Source organism: Aulonocara sp. 'chitande type north' Nkhata Bay, linkage group LG20 (genome assembly GCF_057382095.1).
Source record: "Aulonocara sp. 'chitande type north' Nkhata Bay isolate Kocher_YH1m ecotype deep benthic linkage group LG20, A_spYH_male_GT1.1, whole genome shotgun sequence".
Taxonomy (NCBI): domain Eukaryota; kingdom Metazoa; phylum Chordata; class Actinopteri; order Cichliformes; family Cichlidae; genus Aulonocara; species Aulonocara sp. 'chitande type north' Nkhata Bay.
In genome coordinates, this window is record NC_141363.1 from 37,914,596 (window position 1) to 37,934,597 (window position 20,002).

The 20,002-nt window shown below is 44.2% G+C and overlaps 1 protein-coding gene across 2 annotated transcripts in view; it reads left to right on the top strand.

Annotated features, from left to right (window-relative positions):
• The window catches only part of LOC147306245 (voltage-gated potassium channel subunit beta-2-like), a 253,214-nt gene that overhangs the window by 193,963 nt on the left and 39,249 nt on the right, over positions 1–20,002 (top strand). For both annotated transcript variants that reach the window (XM_086277816.1, XM_086277817.1), the window contains 3 exons: positions 11,888–11,982; positions 19,050–19,170; positions 19,408–19,496. In XM_086277816.1, the coding sequence (XP_086133942.1) occupies positions 11,888–11,982; positions 19,050–19,170; positions 19,408–19,496 (305 nt within the window). The remainder of the gene's footprint in view (positions 1–11,887; positions 11,983–19,049; positions 19,171–19,407; positions 19,497–20,002) is intronic.

Consider the following 20,002-nt stretch of genomic DNA (forward strand, 5'->3'; position numbering starts at 1 on the left):
CCATGGATCGCAAATAGAACTTAATATTGATAACATTCCACGCCTAGTACAGGATTTTTGAGGAACATCCATTTTGAAGTTGAATGTATCAGTTTCCACACACCACTGCAAGCCCAGAGCTCTTTCTACCGGAAGTTTGTCTCTGTCAAGATTTAATTCTTTCAAGTCTTTAGCCCTTTGATCCTCTAAGATACTTTGCAACAGGGTGCGATTGTTATTGACCCACTTGCCCCACAGTCAAATACAATTCTTATAGATCGTTTTCTGGGATGGTAAACTGCATGATGAGGAATGTACCACTTCTTTCCATTTTCGCAAGACAGCTGCTGTGAAGGTATTTGCTCTGCATATCCATTACTTATCATCTCGTCCATAAAATTTTTATATTCTTTATGCAACTGTTCATTGTTGAGAAGTTTTCGTTGTAGACTTTGCCATTTTTGTTTAACTATGGAGAAATTGTTTTGGCATCTTTATGTTATCCTTTTTAAAAGGTAACTTTAAACAGTAGTGTCCATTTTCCATTGTTGCAGATTTTTCCATGATCTTCATGAACTTAAGGTCCTCCCTTGACAAACCCTTTTCCTCTGTAACCCTTTCATTAAAGTCATAGTTATATTGACTTTTCAACATTTCCTCCAGCTTACAAACAGATATCCTATGTACAACTGTTGGTGGGTGCTCGCTGTCCAAGTTGCTTTTACCATCTTCCATGGGCCCATTTATGACCCAACCCAATGCTGTTCTTATAGCATATGGGCCATTTCCCTGGCTATGAATGACCTCCCATGGTTCCAATAACTTGGGAGCGTTGCATCCAATCAACAAGTCCACATTAGCCATTATGTGGGGAATTTGAACCTTTGACAGATGTGGCCATCTGATCAGATCTTCTTCCTTTACAAAGTAATCCTTGGTGACAGACATCCTTTCCTGTGTTGGGATTTCTGGAAGTTCATAGAAGGCATTGCTGCCTAAACCAGAAACTTCAAGACCAGTAAGTGAGTGGGCAGAGACGACCTTTTCTTGACCCATCGTTTGTAACAGGAAGTGAGTTCTTTTGCCCACAAGATTTAGCTTTTGCATGAGGTGCTCTGAACAGAAGCTAGCTGAACTGCCAGGATCTAAAAAAGCATATGTCTGTATGACATGACTACCTTTAACAGACTTTATTTGAACTGGCAGAATGGAAAGCAAACCGCTTTCTCTTCCGGCCCCTGTATGACCACAAGTTTTCATAGGAGTTACATTCTTTGAAGAGGAGGGCTCTCCATAGCATTCAGGGCTTACACCATTGTTATCAATATGGAGGACAGTGGGATGACCTTTACCACACATTCTACATATCAAACGCTTAGCACAGTCCTTGCTTATGTGCCCAGCACCTAAGCAACCAAAACACAGCCCTTTCTCCTTTAGAAAAAGCATTTTGTCTCTGTGCTTCTTCCGCTGAAACTGTTGACACTTCTCCAGTGTGTGTCGTTGAGTACAGCAGACACAAGATGGCTTTACTGTAAAGTCATGGCTTGTTGTAGTAATCAGCCTTTCTGTGCTGTAGGTTTTATTCATGTTCATGGGTGTGACTGTAGCAGCAAAGCTGTTCCCTTTAATTTGTTTGCTTGGTTGCGACTTCAGTCTGTTGTCAACCTTTGAGACAGGGATTGTTGACGTTACATTCTGAATGTCCCCAAATAAAGGATCCGAAAGAATTTTCACCTGCTTTTCAATAAATGCAACCAAATCTTGAAACCGAGCTCTATGTTTAGAGGTTTCCAATATATATATTGTGGGCGAGCGTGGCTCAAGAGTTGGGAGTTCTCCTTGTAATCGGAAGGTTGCCGGTTCGAGCCCCAGCTTGGACAGTCTCGGCCGTTGTGTCCTTGGGCAAGACACTTCACCCGTTGCCTACTGGTGGTGGTCAGAGGGCCCGGTGGCGCCAGTGTCCGGCAGCCTCGCCTCTGTCAGTGTGCCCCCAGGGTGGCTGTGGCTACAATGTACTGTAGCTTGCCATCACCAGTGTGTGAATGGGTGGATGACTGGATATGTAAAGCGCTTTGGGGTCCTTAGGGACAAGTAAAGCGCTATAAAAATACAGGCCATTTACCATATCATATGCAACGGCTCCCCATTTCTCTCTCATTTTATATGGCAACTTGCACAAAATGATTTTCATGTTCACTGGCATAGGGTTAGGGTCATAGGTTTTCATGACATTACAACTCCCACGTAAGAAAAGAGAATATGCTTGCAATGATTTCACATCTTCATTTTTAATTGCAGGCCAAGATAATGCCTTGTCAATGTAAGCAGTTGCAATTTTATATTCATTTCCGAAGTGTTCTTTGAGCAGTTGCTTTGCTTGTATATAGCCTTGTCCTGCAGCCATATGTTGACAACTGCGTACCAGCTCTCTCGGCTGTCCTGTTGTAAACTGCTCCAAATAATACAAGCAGTCCTTCTTATTGGCCTTTTCTTCCACTCCTTGTTCAAACGCATTAATGAAAGAGATGTACTGAAGAGGATCACATCGAATACAGGTATTTTCCTGGATGGTAATGACGATGAACGCTGATGGTGAACAAGGGTTGCAGTTATTTCATTTTGTCTTTGTAAAATGGTACAAATGTCCTCCGACCGTCTTTCTCCCGCTGTAGGAATTGACCTGGGCGATGGAGGATCCACATTCTGAAATTGCGTTTTGATGACCGTTTGAGCTTGTGGCTCACTTTCAATTTCCGTTCCTGACGGGATCATTGCAGATATGTTGCTTTCAGTCTGTACTATTTGCATTGCAGGTTTATCTTCATTGACTGGTGTACTAGGCTTGACTGCGGCTGAAGCAGCTGTTTTCCTGATTTCCCTTTCATAATATGAATTCATAGCATTGAATTCATATTATGAATTCAATACAAGTTCAAAGTATGTTAGATATACTTTGAACTTCAGCAGCTTGGAAAACAGCTAACTTTGCAGAAGAGGCAGAAAGCAACGCTTCAAGCTCAAGCTGTTCACGTTTCCTCCTTAGCTTAAGCTCTTGCTCCTCCAAAGCATGCTTCTCTTTTAGGACTGCCATACGAGCGAGTAATGCTGCCTTTTCTGCTTTTGCTTTGATTTTGGCAGAAGAAGTTGTGCTCACTTTACCACTAGATGACATATCACCCTTTAAATGTAAATGTTCGCAACCTGATAACCATTCTTTCACTTCATAAGTGAACTCATCATAATGCATTGTTTTTGCTTTAAACCATGTTTCATGCTTTTCTTTTTCATCATCTGGTAACAAACACATCAATGAACCATGAACTGTTTTTGCTTCATTACACAAACCAACAAAATCATTGAATGATGCTTGAACCATAGAAGTTTCATTTTTTTTCCATTGAGACCCTTATACTCTCTTTTAAATTATTAGCTTTATTTAATTTAGCTTTTCTATCACGTTGCAGTCTGTCTAGTCTCTCTGCAAGTGCCTTAGCAGTCAATTTCACCACTCGTTTTTCCTTTTCTGGATGTGTCCCAGCCTTGCTGGCGTTCCTACTTTGCACAGCTGATTCTGCAGCAGGCTCCGGGAGCCTGTCAGCAGCTTTATTTGTGTCCATAGTTCAAATGTTCCAAAACTCAAATATTTATCAAGTATTGAGGGTTGCGAAAGTTTGTTTATAAATCAGATTCATTATGTTTGACCACCAATGCATTGGAATTACGTCTTCTTAAATAAGTGTGCACACTTTTATAAATGGCCATTTATTAGTAGCGCTACTCATACCTTGCGTTGGGTGCCATACTGATTCCGATGAAGAATTCTGAGTCCTCTCCAACATCCACGGAACAGTCGCCAAGCATTCCACGTCGTCAGCTGACAGACCAATAGTCCAGCTGTCCGCTCCTCGTGAACCCTCCACGGTAACTTTTTCCAAACACCATTCAGCTCTCCGTGGCGATCGATCACTCAGACTTTAATTGTCCTGTTTGCGCCGAGTCCCAAAAAAGTTGGCACAAACTTTTCCCCAAAGAAAAGCAAGTTTGTGACTCTAATGTAGAGGCTAAGCCTACGCTTGAAGCCACTGAGGTGGTCGTTAACGGGGGTGACACGATGTCACTGATATGCATGAATTAAGTAAACAGTCCAATAAATCCAGTAGTATGTATCTTGTCCTATTTGGTCTTTATTCCGTATCAAATTAACATAACAGCGCAACGGTCACAAACTGTTTGCCTTCTTACAATTAATGACATACATGACGCCGATTACGTGCATCTATCTTAAATACGTTTACATGATCAAAACAGAAAAAGGTGACATCTAGCGACCACATAAGGTATTAACACAAGAATGGCTCCTACAGTAACTGTATTCTGAATACTACCTTTTAAACGGTAACTGTAATGGAATACAGTTACTCATATTTTGTATTTTAAATACATAACACGGTATATGTATTCCATTTCTCCCCAACTCCCCAACACTGCCTACTGTTGTGAAATCAGTTACACCCAGGTTCTTTTATTCCTTGGGCATCCAGAGACGGCACCGGAACTCATTAATCATTTTCACAAAAACCTTTATTCATCTTCATTCATCTTCATTTAAGCATGCATCTTCTAGAAGGGAAGATGTGCAAGGCCTATGTCCCTCTGCAAATCTTCTACTCCTCTGTCTGTGAAACACAGTTTTGTAGAAGTGACCCCATCATAAAACCCCCATGGTGTGCTGCAAACTCTGTGTCTGTGTGTATGCACGAGCACGTGAGTGCCTGTGTGTGTGGGTGTGTGAGTGTAACAGTTTAAGCACTGTGTGTGTGTCTCTGCGTACGTGACTTCCTGGGGGTCATAAAAGTAATCTCACCCAAGCTACACCAAATTCCTCTATACAACATAGAAAACAGAGTTAACATATTACAAACACTGAGACCTCCACTCTGCATCCACTGGGCCATTGGCCTCTTGTCTTACATTTACAGATAAGGTGGAGAGTCTCCTGCAAACCTACTTCTAAGTTATAACAATTATGAGTTTTATTAAAGGTACAAGCATCAGCATCAACAACCCCCAACTGTAGCTTCCTGTCTCCTTTTATGGCAGTGCCAGTGTCCATAAATTCCTTTCTACGTACGTGTGTGTGTGTGTGTGTGTGTGTGTGTGTGTGTGTGTGTGTGTGTGTGTGTGTGTGTACACATATTTTACAAATTAAATAGAGTAAACAATATATAAAATATATAAAAATATACAGAGTTGAGACATGTGCAAAACAGTGGCATTACTGTACAGTATGGAGTGCATAATGTTGAAGTTCCAGTAGTGAAGGTGAGGTGTCTATGACGTGTTCAGCAGTCTGATGGCCTGGTGGAAGAAGCTGTCTCTCAGTCTGCTGGTTCGGGACCGGATGCTGCAGAACCTCCTTCCTGATGGAAGTAGTCTGAACAGTTTATGGCTGGGGTGACTGGAGTCCTTAATGATCCTCCCCGCTTTCCTCAGGCACCGCTTCCTGTAGATGTCTTGGAGGGAGGGAAGCTCACCTCCAATTATCCGTTCAGAGCACCGCACTACTCGCTGGAGAGCTTTGCAGTTGTAGGCGGTGCTGTTGCCATACCAGGTGGTGATGCATCCAGTGAGGATGCTCTCAATGACACAGTGATAGAAGGTCCTGAGGATGCGGGGGCTCATGCCGAATCTTTTCAGTCTCCTGAGAAAGAAGAGGCGCTGCTGCGCCTTCTTCACTGTTTTGTTTGTGTGTACTGACCACGTAAGATCCTCAGCCAGATGTACACCAAGGAACCGGAAGCTGCTCACTCTCTCCACAGCAGCGCCGTTGATGGTGATGGGGGTGTGTACTTCTCTGCACCTCCAGAAGTCCACTATCAACTCCTTTCTCTTTGCGACGTTGAGGGTGAGATGGTTGTCTTGACACCAGTGGGTCAGGGCGCTGACCTCCTCCCTGTAAGCCGTCTCATCACTGTTGGTGATAAGACCCACCACTGTAGTGTCGTCCGCAAACTTCACAATGATGTTGGAGTTGTTAGTGGCTGTGCAGTCGTAGGTGTAGAGTGAGTACAGGAGAGGGCTCAGTACACACCCCTGTGGAGCACCAGTGTTCAGTGTGATGGGGGATGAGGTGATGCTGCCCAGTCTGACCACTTGGCGTCTGTCAGACAGGAAGCTAAGGATCCAGCTGCAGAGGGAGCTGCTCAGTCCTAGATCCTGCAGTTTCCTGTCCAGCTTCGAGGGAACGATGGTATTGAATGCTGAGCTGTAATCTACAAACAGCATTCTCACATACGTGTCTCTCTTCTCCAGGTGTGACAGGGCAGTATGTAGTGTCAGGGCTATGGCATCATCAGTGGACCTGTTGTGGCGGTATGCGAACTGTAGAGGGTCCAGTGAGTCGGGTAGTGCAGAGCAGATGAAGTCCCTGACCAGCTTCTCGAAGCATTTGCTCACGATGGGGGTCAGGGCTACAGGTCGCCAGTCGTTCAATGAGGAGATGGTGGAGGATTTGGGTACAGGGACGATGGTGGCCATTTTGAAGCAGGCTGGGACTACAGACAGAGAGAGGGAAAGGTTGAAGATGTGTGTGAACACTCCAGCCAGCTGAGCCGCGCATGACTTGAGGACGCGGCCGGGAATCCCGTCCGGACCTGTAGCTTTGCGTGCGTTCACCTTCCTGAAGCACTTCCGCACATCCTCCTCAGACACAGTGTGCGCACTGACGTCATCCGCGGTGCGCACACTGTCCAGTCTCATGGTGTTCGCTGTGTCGAATCTAGCATAGAATACGTTTAGATCCTCACACAGAGAGGCCGTGGTCTGCGGTGTGCTGGGTTTCCCTCTAAAGTCTGCGATCGTGTTTAGTCCCTGCCACATACTCCGAGGGTTGTCAAACTGTTGCTCCACCCTGTCCCTGTACTCATGTTTGGCTGCTTTGATCGTCTTCCGGAGTTGGTAATGTGCGTGTTTGTAGTCCGATGTGTTCGCGGAGGCAAAGGCGGTGCTCCGTGCCGCGCGAACATCTCCGTTAATCCAGGGTTTTTGATTTGGGAAGGATTTAACTGTTCTGGATGGGACGACATCTTCCACGCATTTCCTGATAAATCCGCAGACTGAGTCTGTGTACTCATCAATGTCCCTAGCAGCCACGTGAAACATTTCCCAGTCCGCGTGATCAAAACAGTCCCGCAGCGCAGACTCCGATTGGTCCGTCCAACAGTGCACCGCCCTCCGGGTTGGAGCTTCCTGTTTCAGCTTCTGCCTGTAGGCGGGCAGGAGCAGGATGGAGCGGTGATCTGATTGGCCGAATGGGGCGCGGGGGAGGGCTTTGTATGCATCCCGGAAAGAGGTGCAGCAGTGGTCAAGTAGCCGGTCTCCACGAGTGTTGAAGTGGATGTGTTGGTGGAGTTTCGGTGAGACTTTCTTCAGGTTTCCCTTATTAAAGTCCCCGGTCGTGATAAACGCTGCCTCTGGGTGTGCGGTTTCCTCGCTGCTGATCGCGCTGTACAGTTCCCTGAGTGCTCGGTCAGTGTCGGCTTGTGGGGGAATGTAAACAGCCATAATAATCACTGCTGTAAATTCCCTCGGTAGCCAGAATGGCCGGCACTTAATCATCAGGTACTCCAGGTCCGGTGAGCAGAAGGATTTGACCGGGTGCACGTTCGCATAATCACACCAGCTGTTGTTGATCATGAAACATACACCACCGCCTCTGCTTTTCCCAGTAAGATCCTGTGACCTGTCCGCGCGATGCACGGAGAACCCCGGTAGTTGTATTGTACCTTGTCCGATAGCCAGGTTTCTGTGAGGCAGATCACGCACCAGTCCCGCATCTCTTGCTGGAATGAGATCCGTGCCCGAAGCTCGCACAGCTTGTTCTCCAGAGACTGCACATTAGCCAGTAATAAACTAGATAACGGTGGTCTGTTAGTGCGCCGTCTCAGTCGAACCAGAACGCCAGATCTTCTCCCTCTGCGTCGGCGTTTGCGGCCTCCAGGGCCAGAGAACAAAAGCGTCTCAGGTGAGATGAATGAGGGTCTGCAAACGGAGCGTCCGTGTTGCAAAACTTGAACTCCGGAAAGTTATAAGAAAGACCGTCTTTTATGTCCAGTAAGGTTTGTCGGTCGTACACAAGGAGACGTGCTACTCGCGAAAAAATAAAGGAAAAGTAAAATTAAACACAGAAAAACAGCTGTTGCTTGGGGGAGCTCGCGGCGAGGCTGTCATACTCGGCGCCATCTTGTTTATGAACCTCTGATCTAAACAAATTTAACACATCATATTATAATAATTATTTTCTTGTACTCACACTACCTGTGGTTAGGGATGGGTATCGTTTAGGTTTTATCCGATACTGGTGCCAAACTGGTACTTTTGAAATGGTGCTGGTGCTTAAACGGTGCTCGAACCGGAGCTTAGAGAAATGCGAACACAAACTTTGTCCAAAAACCTCTTATGTTTTTATTTTTAGCAGTCTCTTTTTTTCTGCAAAATGATAACCAAGTTAGCCTTTTCTGTTGATACAACATACCTCCTTTGGTTGGAACCGGTGGCTAGGGCTAGGACTCTCCTATTTGGGTTCTTGGGGGATGTTGCTAACTCCAGGTTCGATAACAGGCACCACTCCCGCAATATATGTGCTTGGTGTGAGGTCTTGCAGCAAGCTATCAAATATGGTGCTCTTCTGGGGTTTTAAAAATACGCTATGCGTGTTTCATCAGATTCGAGGTGTTACCTCCTTTGCACAGTATCACCTTAGGCTGCTGAGTTTGCATCTTTTGCTGTGAAGTACAGCCAGACTTTTGACCACTTTGCCTTGAGCATTTTTAATCTGTAGCTCTGCTCTAAAAGAACGCACATACCTGGGCCTGCCTACTATCCCTGGAAAGGTAAAATGATTGGCTAGAATCGAAAATGTATGACATCTCAGGAAAAAAAAGCACCGAAATAAAGCACCAAAATGCACTGGGTGCCATAATGGCACCGGATATCGGTACCCATCCCGACCTGTGGTACTATGTGACTGTGTGCGTGGGTTGTGTAAAATGTAATTATTGACAAGAGTCAACAAGCACTGATAGTGTAATCTACAGCTGTGGCCAAACGTTTAGAGAATGAGAAGTCTTGGGGTTTTTTTTGTTTGTTAAAGTTTCTTTTTACAAACTTTGCTGTTTCAATAATAGTTGTATACCATATTATATCACTTCAAACAGAGGTGATCCAGTAATGCTGCACTAATGAATTAAACTATTCACTTTAGCTAACATTATGTTGTGCAAGACATTAATAAACCTAAAATACAATGTTTTGGACATTCATTTGTATATTTCCCTACTGTAGGGGGCTCTGAGAGGGTACAATATGACAACTGTGGAATTCTATAAGAAACAGTCAATCATATTTGTTTGTCAAAGCTGAACCAAGGGCAAACTACGCCAAATTATAAGCATAAAAGTTACTGTACAACTACCATTTTTTAACATGACGCTTGTTCTTATACATGTGATACATTTATTACCAACCAGAGAGTTTATCTGCTGACTTTTGAAGTCTTAATCCAGCTCCAGCTCAAGATAATGTAGATTCCCATCAGTAACAGCTTCGTTCCACTGATAAAATGTAGTTCTATTAATCTGCGCTCAATTACCCTGGAAGCGGAACTGGATGCAAGTAACAAAAAAAAAGAATTTTGGAACTGAAATTCCAACTGAAACTGAATGGTGATAAATGAAACTGAAATTATTCAAGAGCTACATTTTTAAAGGACAAAATACAGTTTCAAAGCAAATTAATTAACTTCAAATTCAGTTTCTGATGGCACAAAGGTCTGCCCATAGTACTGGCCATGTTCCTGGCACTTCGGCACTTCCTGTCTCGATTGCGTGGTTGTCTAGACAGACAGCACAGTTGCCGCAGCCTATATCAACCAGCAGGAGGAGCTGGGCTCTCCTCCCCTCTGCAAACTGGCCGCCCAGCTGTGGCAGTGGGCTCACTGCCAATTCCTCTCCCTCTGGGCAGTTCATGTGCCAAGTTCCCTGAACATGGCAGCAGACATTATGTCCAGGGGCAGTCCATGCCCAGGGGAGTAAAGGGCAGAGGTTGACTTCTTTGCCTCCAGGAAATTGACACACTTGCCCTCTGTACTTCTCCCTGAAGTCCGACGACACCCCTCTAGGGTGAGGTGCCCTTGTGCATCCCTGGCCCCAGGCACTCCTTTACACCTTCCCCCCTTTCTTCCTCCTCCACTCGGTCCTCCGCCCTGGTTTTAAGTAATCCCACCCCTCCTGGATGGCATGCCCTGGGACCTCCTGCCCCAGGCCGGAGGGTCGCTCTTCCATCCTTTCCCCGCAAGGCTGCGGCTGATGGCCTGGCCCCTGAGGAGGAGAGGCTGCGCTCCTTACGACTTCCTGCCCCTGTTGTGAACACCATGCAGGAAACTTGTGCACCATCCACAAGGGCTTCCTACTGCTATCACTGGGGAGTGTTTGCTTCCTGGTGCGTGGTCCACAGGCTGGACCCCATGGTGTAACAGTTGATGCCATGGTGGTCCATGGACTGGACACCCAAATTGCCACAGTCAATACCATCCTGCAGTCCCAGCTAGAGGCAGGCAGAGCTGCTGTTATCCTTCATGGGTTAGTGGCTGTGATTAAGGCTGTTCACCTTGGTCGCTCAGTGCTCAGCAACTGAGCACTGAGCGACCAAGGTGAACAGCCAACTGCAAAATCAAAGCAGCGTCAGCGTTGCGCTAACGCTGCTTTGATTTCGCGTTTGCTAGGGGTGTCCAGGACCTAACAGCTCGGTTTCCCCTTGGGACCTGGAACTGGTCCTTAGTGCCCTCCAGTGCCCTCCATTTGAGCCCCTGGAAGATGCTAAGTTGAAGTGGCTATCGCTTAAGACCACCTTCTGGCCATAACTTCCACCAGAAGAATAAGTGAGCTCCATGCACTGTCGGCCACAGTGACTGCTTGATGGGAAGGGGGTGGTCCTCGGACCCAACCCTGCATTCTTGCCTTCTTGCCACAAGTCCTCTCGGACTTTTACTTTTCTCAGACGGTTGAGCAGCACTCAGCTCCCACTGAAGGGTTGGAATGAGAGGCAGCTCTGCGTCTGCAGGCTCTGTGACCTATCCGAGCTCTGGTTCTGTATGTTGCACGTACCCCGTCACTTTGGACAATGGACTAGTGGTCTAAGTCCCAGTTAATCCTGCAGGCTTATGCTTCAGTAGGAGCTCCTCTTCCCTCAGGTGTTCAGGCCCACTTGACCTGCAGGGTGGACTTCTTGGGCCATATGGAGGGGCGCTGCCCTCTTGGCCATTTGTACATTGATGACTTTGTCCTCGGCCACCACCTTTACGCAAATTTTCCGCTTGAACGTGGCAGCCTGCTCATCTCTTGAGAGCAGATGCTGGGTGCCCATTGGTGGTAGCCATCGTTCCCCGGTCAGCCTAGCATCTTGTGGGCTGACCTAGAGTGGCCGCTCAGTTGCAGTCCTTACGTCTTTTGGGACCAGTTCAGGCCAGTCTTGCGTCTGGCGAAGCCCTGACCGGGGTGGCATATGTATATGTACATTTGTAAATAGTTTGTAAATACATTCTGGGATTTGGTTGCACTGTCTTCTCGTGGGGTGTCTTACAGAGTTACCCCGTACATATGGAATATATAGCAAACTGGAGAGTCTCGATATGATAGAGAATGTAAGGTTACATTGTAACCTTTGTTCTCTGGGTCATACCCCATACATATGGAATATGTAATGGAGTGGAGAGATATTATCTCACTCAGAGAACCAAGGTTACAATGTAACCATATGTTAAGTGGCCTTCTGAACACCGATTCATAATCTGGAAATTAAAGAAATAATTTTTTAAAATATTCTGTATGTATTCCTTTTGGACATGCAGGCATTGGAGCTATGACATGGTGTCCACTGGCTTGTGGGATCATCTCAGGGAAATATAACAATGGAATCCCTCCTTATTCACGTGCTTCACTTAAGGTAATATCCCAATATTTAATATCCATCTGGTATTAAACAAAGGAACTGTAATGGTCCTGGGTTGTTTGACCCAGTTTTTTGTGTTTCATTGTATTTTGATATTCATTGTTTATGTTTTGGCTCATTGAGTCTTTTTTGAGTCTGTGTTCCGTCATGCTACCTGTTCCAAGGTTGCCTAGTTTCAGCTCTTTATTCATTTAGACTCCTTATGTCATCTTCCCTTGTGTTGAAGTTCCCCTTGTTGTTGTGTGTGTCTTACCTCTTATGTTATGCCTGCGTGGTTTATGTTGTCAAGTTCGGGTCACGTCTGTGTTCCGTCATGCTACCTGTTTTATGTTGAAAGTTGTTGGGTCTGTGTTTCCACAAGCCCCGCTAATTCTAGAAGAAAACAAGACAGTCGATCGATTATTTGCGCAAGGGAGGCCTCGTCTGTGTCCACCACGAAAATGACCCTCAGATCTGACCTCCTCCTGCTACCTTTTATTGAGAGACAGTTCACACAAAACACGTCAGAACAAAGCCACGCCCCCTTAGTTCTAAGACAAAGCATTGTATGTATATGTGTGAACTTCTGTAAGAATGTGTGTGTGTGTGTGTGTGTGTGTGTGTGTGTGTGTGTGTGTGTCAGACCTCCTGCTGACCAAAGGGTCGTAAACGCAGGAAGCTTACATCAAAAGAAGCAGATCTTCCAGATAGGATGTATCTGCAATAAAACATTACAGCCCCCCACCAGAACCTCAAGAATCTGGGGGGAAGGACAGTGGAATTTCTTTCATCAGAGCTGGCAAGCATAGAAATGACAACATTTAACAATTCACTCTAATAAAAGTCCTTGTGTTTCTTTGCTCATTGTATTTAGTCTTACTCTCCCCTGTGTTGTCATTGTTTCATTGTAGTCAGAGCTGTGCCCTCCTGTGTCTCCACTTTCCCTGATTACCTCATGCGTGCGTTTAGTCCTATATATATATATATATATATATATATATATATATATATATATATATATACTAGGGGTGCAACGATATTCGTATCGATATTGAACCGTTCGATACAGTGCTTTCGGTTCGGTACGCATATGTATCGAACAATACAACATTTGTAATTTATTTTATCAACTTTCCTTCTGACGATGCTGTCTGTGTTGAGCGCTCAGTGAATCTGCGTTCGACTACTCCGCCTAGGCTGCACTGTCGAGCGCAGATCCACTGAGCGCTCAACACAGACAGCATAGTCAGAAGGAAGAGCGCAGGGCAAGCTAGCGAGACAGAAGTTAAGCTCCCCTTGCAACATGGACCTCCCCCACCCTCATTCAGATCTGGCGTTTGGAATTATTTTGGTTTTCATGTGACGTATGACCCTGAAAGTAAGCGAGTCATGGACTAAAGTAAAACAGTATGTTGGATGTGCCATGCAATGCTCAATTACATGGGTGGGAACTAGTGTGTTAGCGCAGTTAGCTCGTTAACGTGTTGGCCGTCTAGCCCCATGCACGGGGCGATCGGCGGTAGCTCGTTAACGGAGATTTGCCGTGTTGTGGCGTTAAGATCATTTCAACGAGATTAACCTGAAAGCACTAGTGGGAACACAACGAATATGACTGCACGTTTACGCCGACATCATCCTAGTGCAAAGACAAAAACAACAAGCATGCTACTGACTTTAGCCGAGTCATTTAGACAGCTGTTAGCACATGATTCTCCTTATGCTGCTGAGAATATAGCCCAGAAGAAGCGTATAATATAGCTTTTATTTTGGAAAGAGACATTTCTCTGTAATAAACTCTCTTTTCCAAAGATGAGTGATTCCTCAATCAGATACAGACAGGTCTTGCAATATCGCTAGCCCGACGTCCTGGGGCTAGCGATTTTTTTCAGCCGGGCTACCAAAATCTATCTCTTCCCTGCCCGTTGGGCTATTGTAGGAAGGAAAAATATATGTCAATGCTTTTGCATTCTTTCAGAAATGTAGCTGGGTAATTATGTCATTGGCATCGGTGAGCCACTGTCAATATGTGACATATTGAAATCGCGTTTGAATTTGCGCTTGTTTTTTTGCTTTCACTTTGCAATCGTGCGAACTGTGTATAGAGAGCGACAGCACTGATCTGTGAGTGATGATAATTTGTGCACCAATTCCTCTGACATCGTCTTATTAATCGTTAGCTTACTATGCAAACATGACAAGTGAAATCTCCCGCAGCAAGCTTAAACATGTGAGAGGTTGATCGCGCAGAGAATCGCTGAGCTTATGTGAGTGCGTGTGTAAAAGCAGCAGGATATATATTTTAGTTCTGCTGAGCCAAATAAGACAGGTCAGGGTGAAGAAGTGACAGCCAAAGAAAAGCTTACCACAAAACGGTGAAGTTATGACAAATCAGACTATAAGGCAAAAAGAAAGTGCAGCTTTATGGTTTCATGGACAAAATAATTTCTGTGGCTGCAATATGATGAGCTAAATAACCAGGGCTGCACATAAGTGGTCCGCAGGTGTGCATTTGCTGTCAAAATAAAAAACACGCACAAGGGTTAGGGTTAAATTTAAAAACTGTACTTTTGAGTTAAAATATATATTTATAATTTTAATAAATGACAAATTAAAAAGGCATGAACATTTTTTTGTATCGAAAAAATATCGAACCGTGACACCAAAGTATCGAACCGAACCGAACCGTGAATTTTGTGTATCGTTGCACCCCTAATATATATATATATATATATATATATATATATATATATATATATATATATATATGTGTGTGTGTGTGTGTGTGTGTGTGTGTGTGTGTGTGTGTGTGTGTGTTAGAAGTCATTATTTTCCTGTATAAATCGTTGGTTGTTACGATAAAAAATGTCAGTTAAATATATCATATAGGAGACACACACAGTAATATTTGAGAAGTGGAATGAAGTTTATCGGATTTACAGAAAGTGTGCAATATATATATATATATATATATATATATATATATATATATATATACACAGTGTATATATATATATATATATATATATATATATATATATATATATATATATATATATAAATATAAACAGTGGGATGCAAAGTTACATATATATTAGGGGTGCAACGATACTCATATCGATATTGAACCGTTCGATACAGTGCTTTCGGTTCATTACGATCTGCGTTCGACTACTCTGCCTAGGCTGTACTGTCGAATGCAGATCCACTGAGCGCAGCGCAAACTAGCAAGACAGAAGCTAAGCTCGTTGCAACATGGCAACTACCTCAGTGCTACCCAAAATTGAACCTCCCCCACCCTCATTCAGATCTGGCGTTTGGAACTATCTTGGTTTTCATGTGAAGCGAGACCCTGATGGTAAGTGTGCCATGGACAAAAGTAAAACAGTATGTTGGATGTGCCACGCAATGCTCAATTTTTGGGAACTAGTGCAATAGCGCAGTTAGCTTGTTAACGTGTTGACGCCATCCAGCCCCAAGCACGGGGCAATCCGCGGTAACTTGTTAACGGAGATTTGCTGCGTTATGGCGTTAATGTCATTTTAACGAGATTAACGCTGACAACACTGGTGGGAACACAACAAATATGACTGCACATTTATGCCGACATCATCCTAGTGCAAAGACAAGTGGAAGCAGACACGCATGCTACACACTTTACCCGAGTCATTTAGACAGCCGTTAGCACATGATTCTCCTTACCTGATACGTTTAATATGCTGCTGAGAGTATACCTCAGAAGAAGCGTATAGTATAGCTTTTATTTTGGAAAGAGCCATTTCTCTGTAATAAATTCTCTTTTCCAAAGATAAGTGATTTCTCGATTAGATAGATTTATTTTTATTTTGTTGTTTCAGCAACATTAAATTTAAAAACTGTACTTTTGAGTTAAAATATATATTTCTAATTTTAATAAATGATAAATTAAAAAGGCATGAACATTTGTTTTTGTATCGAAAAAATATCGAACCGTGACACCAAAGTATCGAACCGAATCGAACCGTGAATTTTGTGTATTGTTGCACCCCTAATATATATATATATACACTCAACAAAAATATAAACGCAACACCTTTGTTACTGCTCCCATTCCCCATGGGATGGACGTAGAGACCTAAAATTCATTCCAGATACACAATATAACCATCCCTCCCAAACAGTGGTCACAAATCAGTCCAAATGTGTGGTAGTGGGCACATCTGCTATATTGAGATAATCCATCCCACCTCACAGGTGTGCCACATCAGGATGCTGATCTGACATCATGAGTAGTGCACAGGTGTACCTCAGACTGCCCACAACAAAAGGCCACCCTGGAATGTGCAGTTTTGTCTCACAGCAAAATGCCACAGATGCCACAAGCAATGAGGGAGCGTGCAATTGGCATGCTGACAGCATGAATGTCAACCAGATCTGTCGCCCGTGCATTGAATGTTCATTTCTCAACCATAAGCCGTCTCCACAGGCGTTTCAGAGAATATGGCAGCACATCCAACCGGCCTCACAACCGCAGACCTCGTGTAACCACACCAGCCCAGGACCTCCACATCCAGCAGGTTCACCTCCAAGATCGTCTGAGACCAGCCACCCAGACAGCTGCTGGAACAATTGGTTTGCACAACCAAACAATTTCTGCACAAACTGTGAGAAACCGTCTCAGGGACGCTCAACTGCATGCCCGTCGTCCTCATCGGGGTCTTGACCTGACTCCAGCTCGTCGCCGTAACAGACTTGTGTGGGCAAATGCTCACATTCGATGGCGTCTGGCACGTTGGAGAGGTGTGGGCTTCACGGATTAATCATGGTTCACATTGTTCAGGGCAGATGGCAGCTGAGAATGTCCCAGTTCTTGCATGGCCAGAATACTCACCGGACATGTCACCCATTGAGCATGTTCGGGATGTGCTTGACCGGCGTATACGACAGCGTGTACCAGTTCCCACGAATATCCAACAACCTTGCACAGCCATTGAAGTGGAGTGGACCAACATTCCACAGGCCACAATTGACAATCTGATAGACTCCATGCGACGATGTGTTGCACTGCATGAGGCAAATGGTGGTCACACCAGATACTGACCGGTTCTGGGTCCCCAGACCCCCAATAGCGCAAAAAACTGCACATTCCAGGGTGGCCTTTTGTTGTGGGCAGTCTGAGGTACACCTGTGCACTACTCATGATGTCAGATCAGCATCCTGATGTGGCACACCTGTGAGGTGGGAGGGATTATCTCAATATAGCAGATGTGCCCACTACCACACATTTGGACTGATTTGTGACCACTGTTTGGGAGGGATGGTTATATTGTGTATCTGGAATGAATTTTAGGTCTCTACGTCCATCCCATGGGGAATGGGAGCAGTAACAAAGGTGTTGCGTTTATATTTTTGTTGAGTGTATATATAAGATAAAAGTAAATCATAAAATTCAATTGTCTAGGAGTGTTAAGCTGGGAGGTGTATCCTGGACACAAGCAAGGTTGTAAGGTTGTAATTTTTCTGTTTTTTAAATTTCTATTACAAAAGGGCCATTATAGGTTTTCCAATTTAGTTTGTAATTGAGTATTTTTCTAAGACAGCTAAACTTTCTGACCCAGAGCGCAATTAGGGGTCAGGGTCCAGTGACGATCTTCCCATCTCTTGTTTTCGTCCGGCCTCTTGAGGAGAGACACCTTGGCCATTCACCATATCTGACACTGGCGATGAAGGTGGTATTGAACTGAGGAGACCGACAGTTCATTTTCCTGAATGGGGAACAGGCATGGTTAATACCCCAATAAGACTTCAAATGGGGACAAACTGGCAGCAGAGGAGGTCAAGGAGTTGTGGGTGTACTCAGCTCAAGCCAAATGCAAGCTTCAGGTTGACTGAGATTGGACCATGCAACGAAGAGCAGCCTCCTGCTCCTGGTTAGACCTCTCTGCCATTTTTATGTCTGTGAAATCCAGAAGAGATTCTAACCTTGGCTGTCACAGTCCTGGGTGATCCAGTGGTTTGAGTTTATTGTGTTTTTTTTGTCATTTTTGTACTTTGTTAAGTCTAGTTTGTTGTTTCTAAGGATCATTCCATATTACCTGGGTTGTTTTGATTAGGTTTAGTTGTTAGATTTCCCCTTGTGTCTTTACCCCCTGTGTCTCCCTCCGTGTGTCTGTGTTAATATTGTGGTATGAGTTCTTGTGCCATTTTTCCCGTCGTGTTTTATTCTGTTATGTTTATCTATGTTCCCCAGTTCCTTCTCTCTCTCCAGTCTGTGCCTCTATGTACTTCTTGTTTTACTTTGATAGTCTCCCATCAGCTTGCCCTTCCCTGTCTCATCTGTGTATTTTGTGCCTGCCGTGCCTTCCAGCTGATTCTTCTTTGCCCTGTATCCCTCTGTGTATTTATGTCAGCGTATCCCTCAGTCACGTGTCGTAATCTCCTCATACATGGCTGTGTGTTTCCCTATGTGTCTCTCCATGTGTTTAATTTATATTTTCCCAGTGTAGTTTTTCTAAAGTTTTCACTGTCAGCAATAAAGCTGCTTTTTAAGTTTACATTTTCGCCTCCGTGAAGTCTGCATTTAGGTCCTATTCTGCCTGCACACAGCTGTTTTGTGACATCCCAAACTCGAGAGGTGAACTGAGGTCCACACTCCGAGACAATGTCTGGTAATAGAGCCAAAAAACATGGTTCCTGAGGAACTGAGCCATTTCTGAAGCTTAAGGGAGTTGTGGAAGGTGACAGAGTGCATAGCCTTGGAGAACTGTCTATAGATGTTAGTATAGAGTTATTACCCACTGATAGAGCCAGTAATGAAATCAATGGTGATGTAGGACCACGGCTGTCCTGGGACCATCAATGGACACATGTGGCCAGCAGGCAGAGAGTGAGCTGATTTACTCTGGTCACAGATTTAAAAAGCCACAACTCTACAGCTGCCAATGAATCAGAGTGATTCATCTCATCCCAAGAGGACTTCTTGGGTGAAATCTCTAAGAGAATGGCAGTGCTTAGTTTTTTATTTTTAGCTTATTCTTCTCTTTGTAATTTCGGTAAACTAGTTAACAATCAGATTTTCTTACAGTCTGTTTAACTATCTGTAACAGGGTTATCAATGGCTAAAAGACAAGATCCTAAACGAGGAGGGGCACCGCCAGCAGGTGAAGCTAAAGGAGTTGCAGGCAGTTGCTGAAAGAATAGACTGCACTCTTCCCCAACTGGCTATTGGTAAATGAATAACATTACTATATGTATAATAATACACTGGCTTCCCTACATTAAATATTGTTGTATGTTATATTCTCTGCAAATGACTGTAGAAGTAAAAGAAAAAATATAATAAACATAATACAAAACACATTTGTCCTGTGAAAATACAATGCAGTTTTCTAGAAAACATTGTATTTAACTTGATTTGATATCATTGACATTAACATTTTCTCTCTGTGCTGTAAACCCCCACAGCCTGGTGCCTTAGAAATGAAAGGGTAAATTCTGTCCTGTTGGGAGCTTCCAGAACTGACCAACTGATGGAGAATATCAGAGCAATACAGGTATAAATATCTATCAGTTAGTACACAGAACTATAATTGTTCTCAACATAAAATAATACCAAACATGTTCCATTCAGTGTTTGGAGTGCTTTACATAATTTCTGAGTATCCTCTGTGGCAGTGCCCCTGGTGTATTCACTGCTGTTGATAAACAAATTATCGGCAAACCATCCATCATTGTGTGTGAGAGAGTTTGTGTGTAATGAAAGTGGTTAAAGTTCATAGATCAGAGACCTGTATCATTTGCGTCTGTTATGAGGACTAAGACTAGAAAGGTTCTATAATGAAAACACTATTGTCACCATTTATCATTTGATTACTGTTGTATGGTAAATGATAAATAGCCTGTATTTGTATAGCGCTTTACTTAGTCCTTAAGGACCCCAAAGCGCTTTACACTACATTCAGTCATTCACCCATTCACACACACATTCACACACTGGTGATGGCAAGCTACACTGTAGCCACAGCTGCCCTAGGGAGCACTGACAGAGACGAGACTGCTG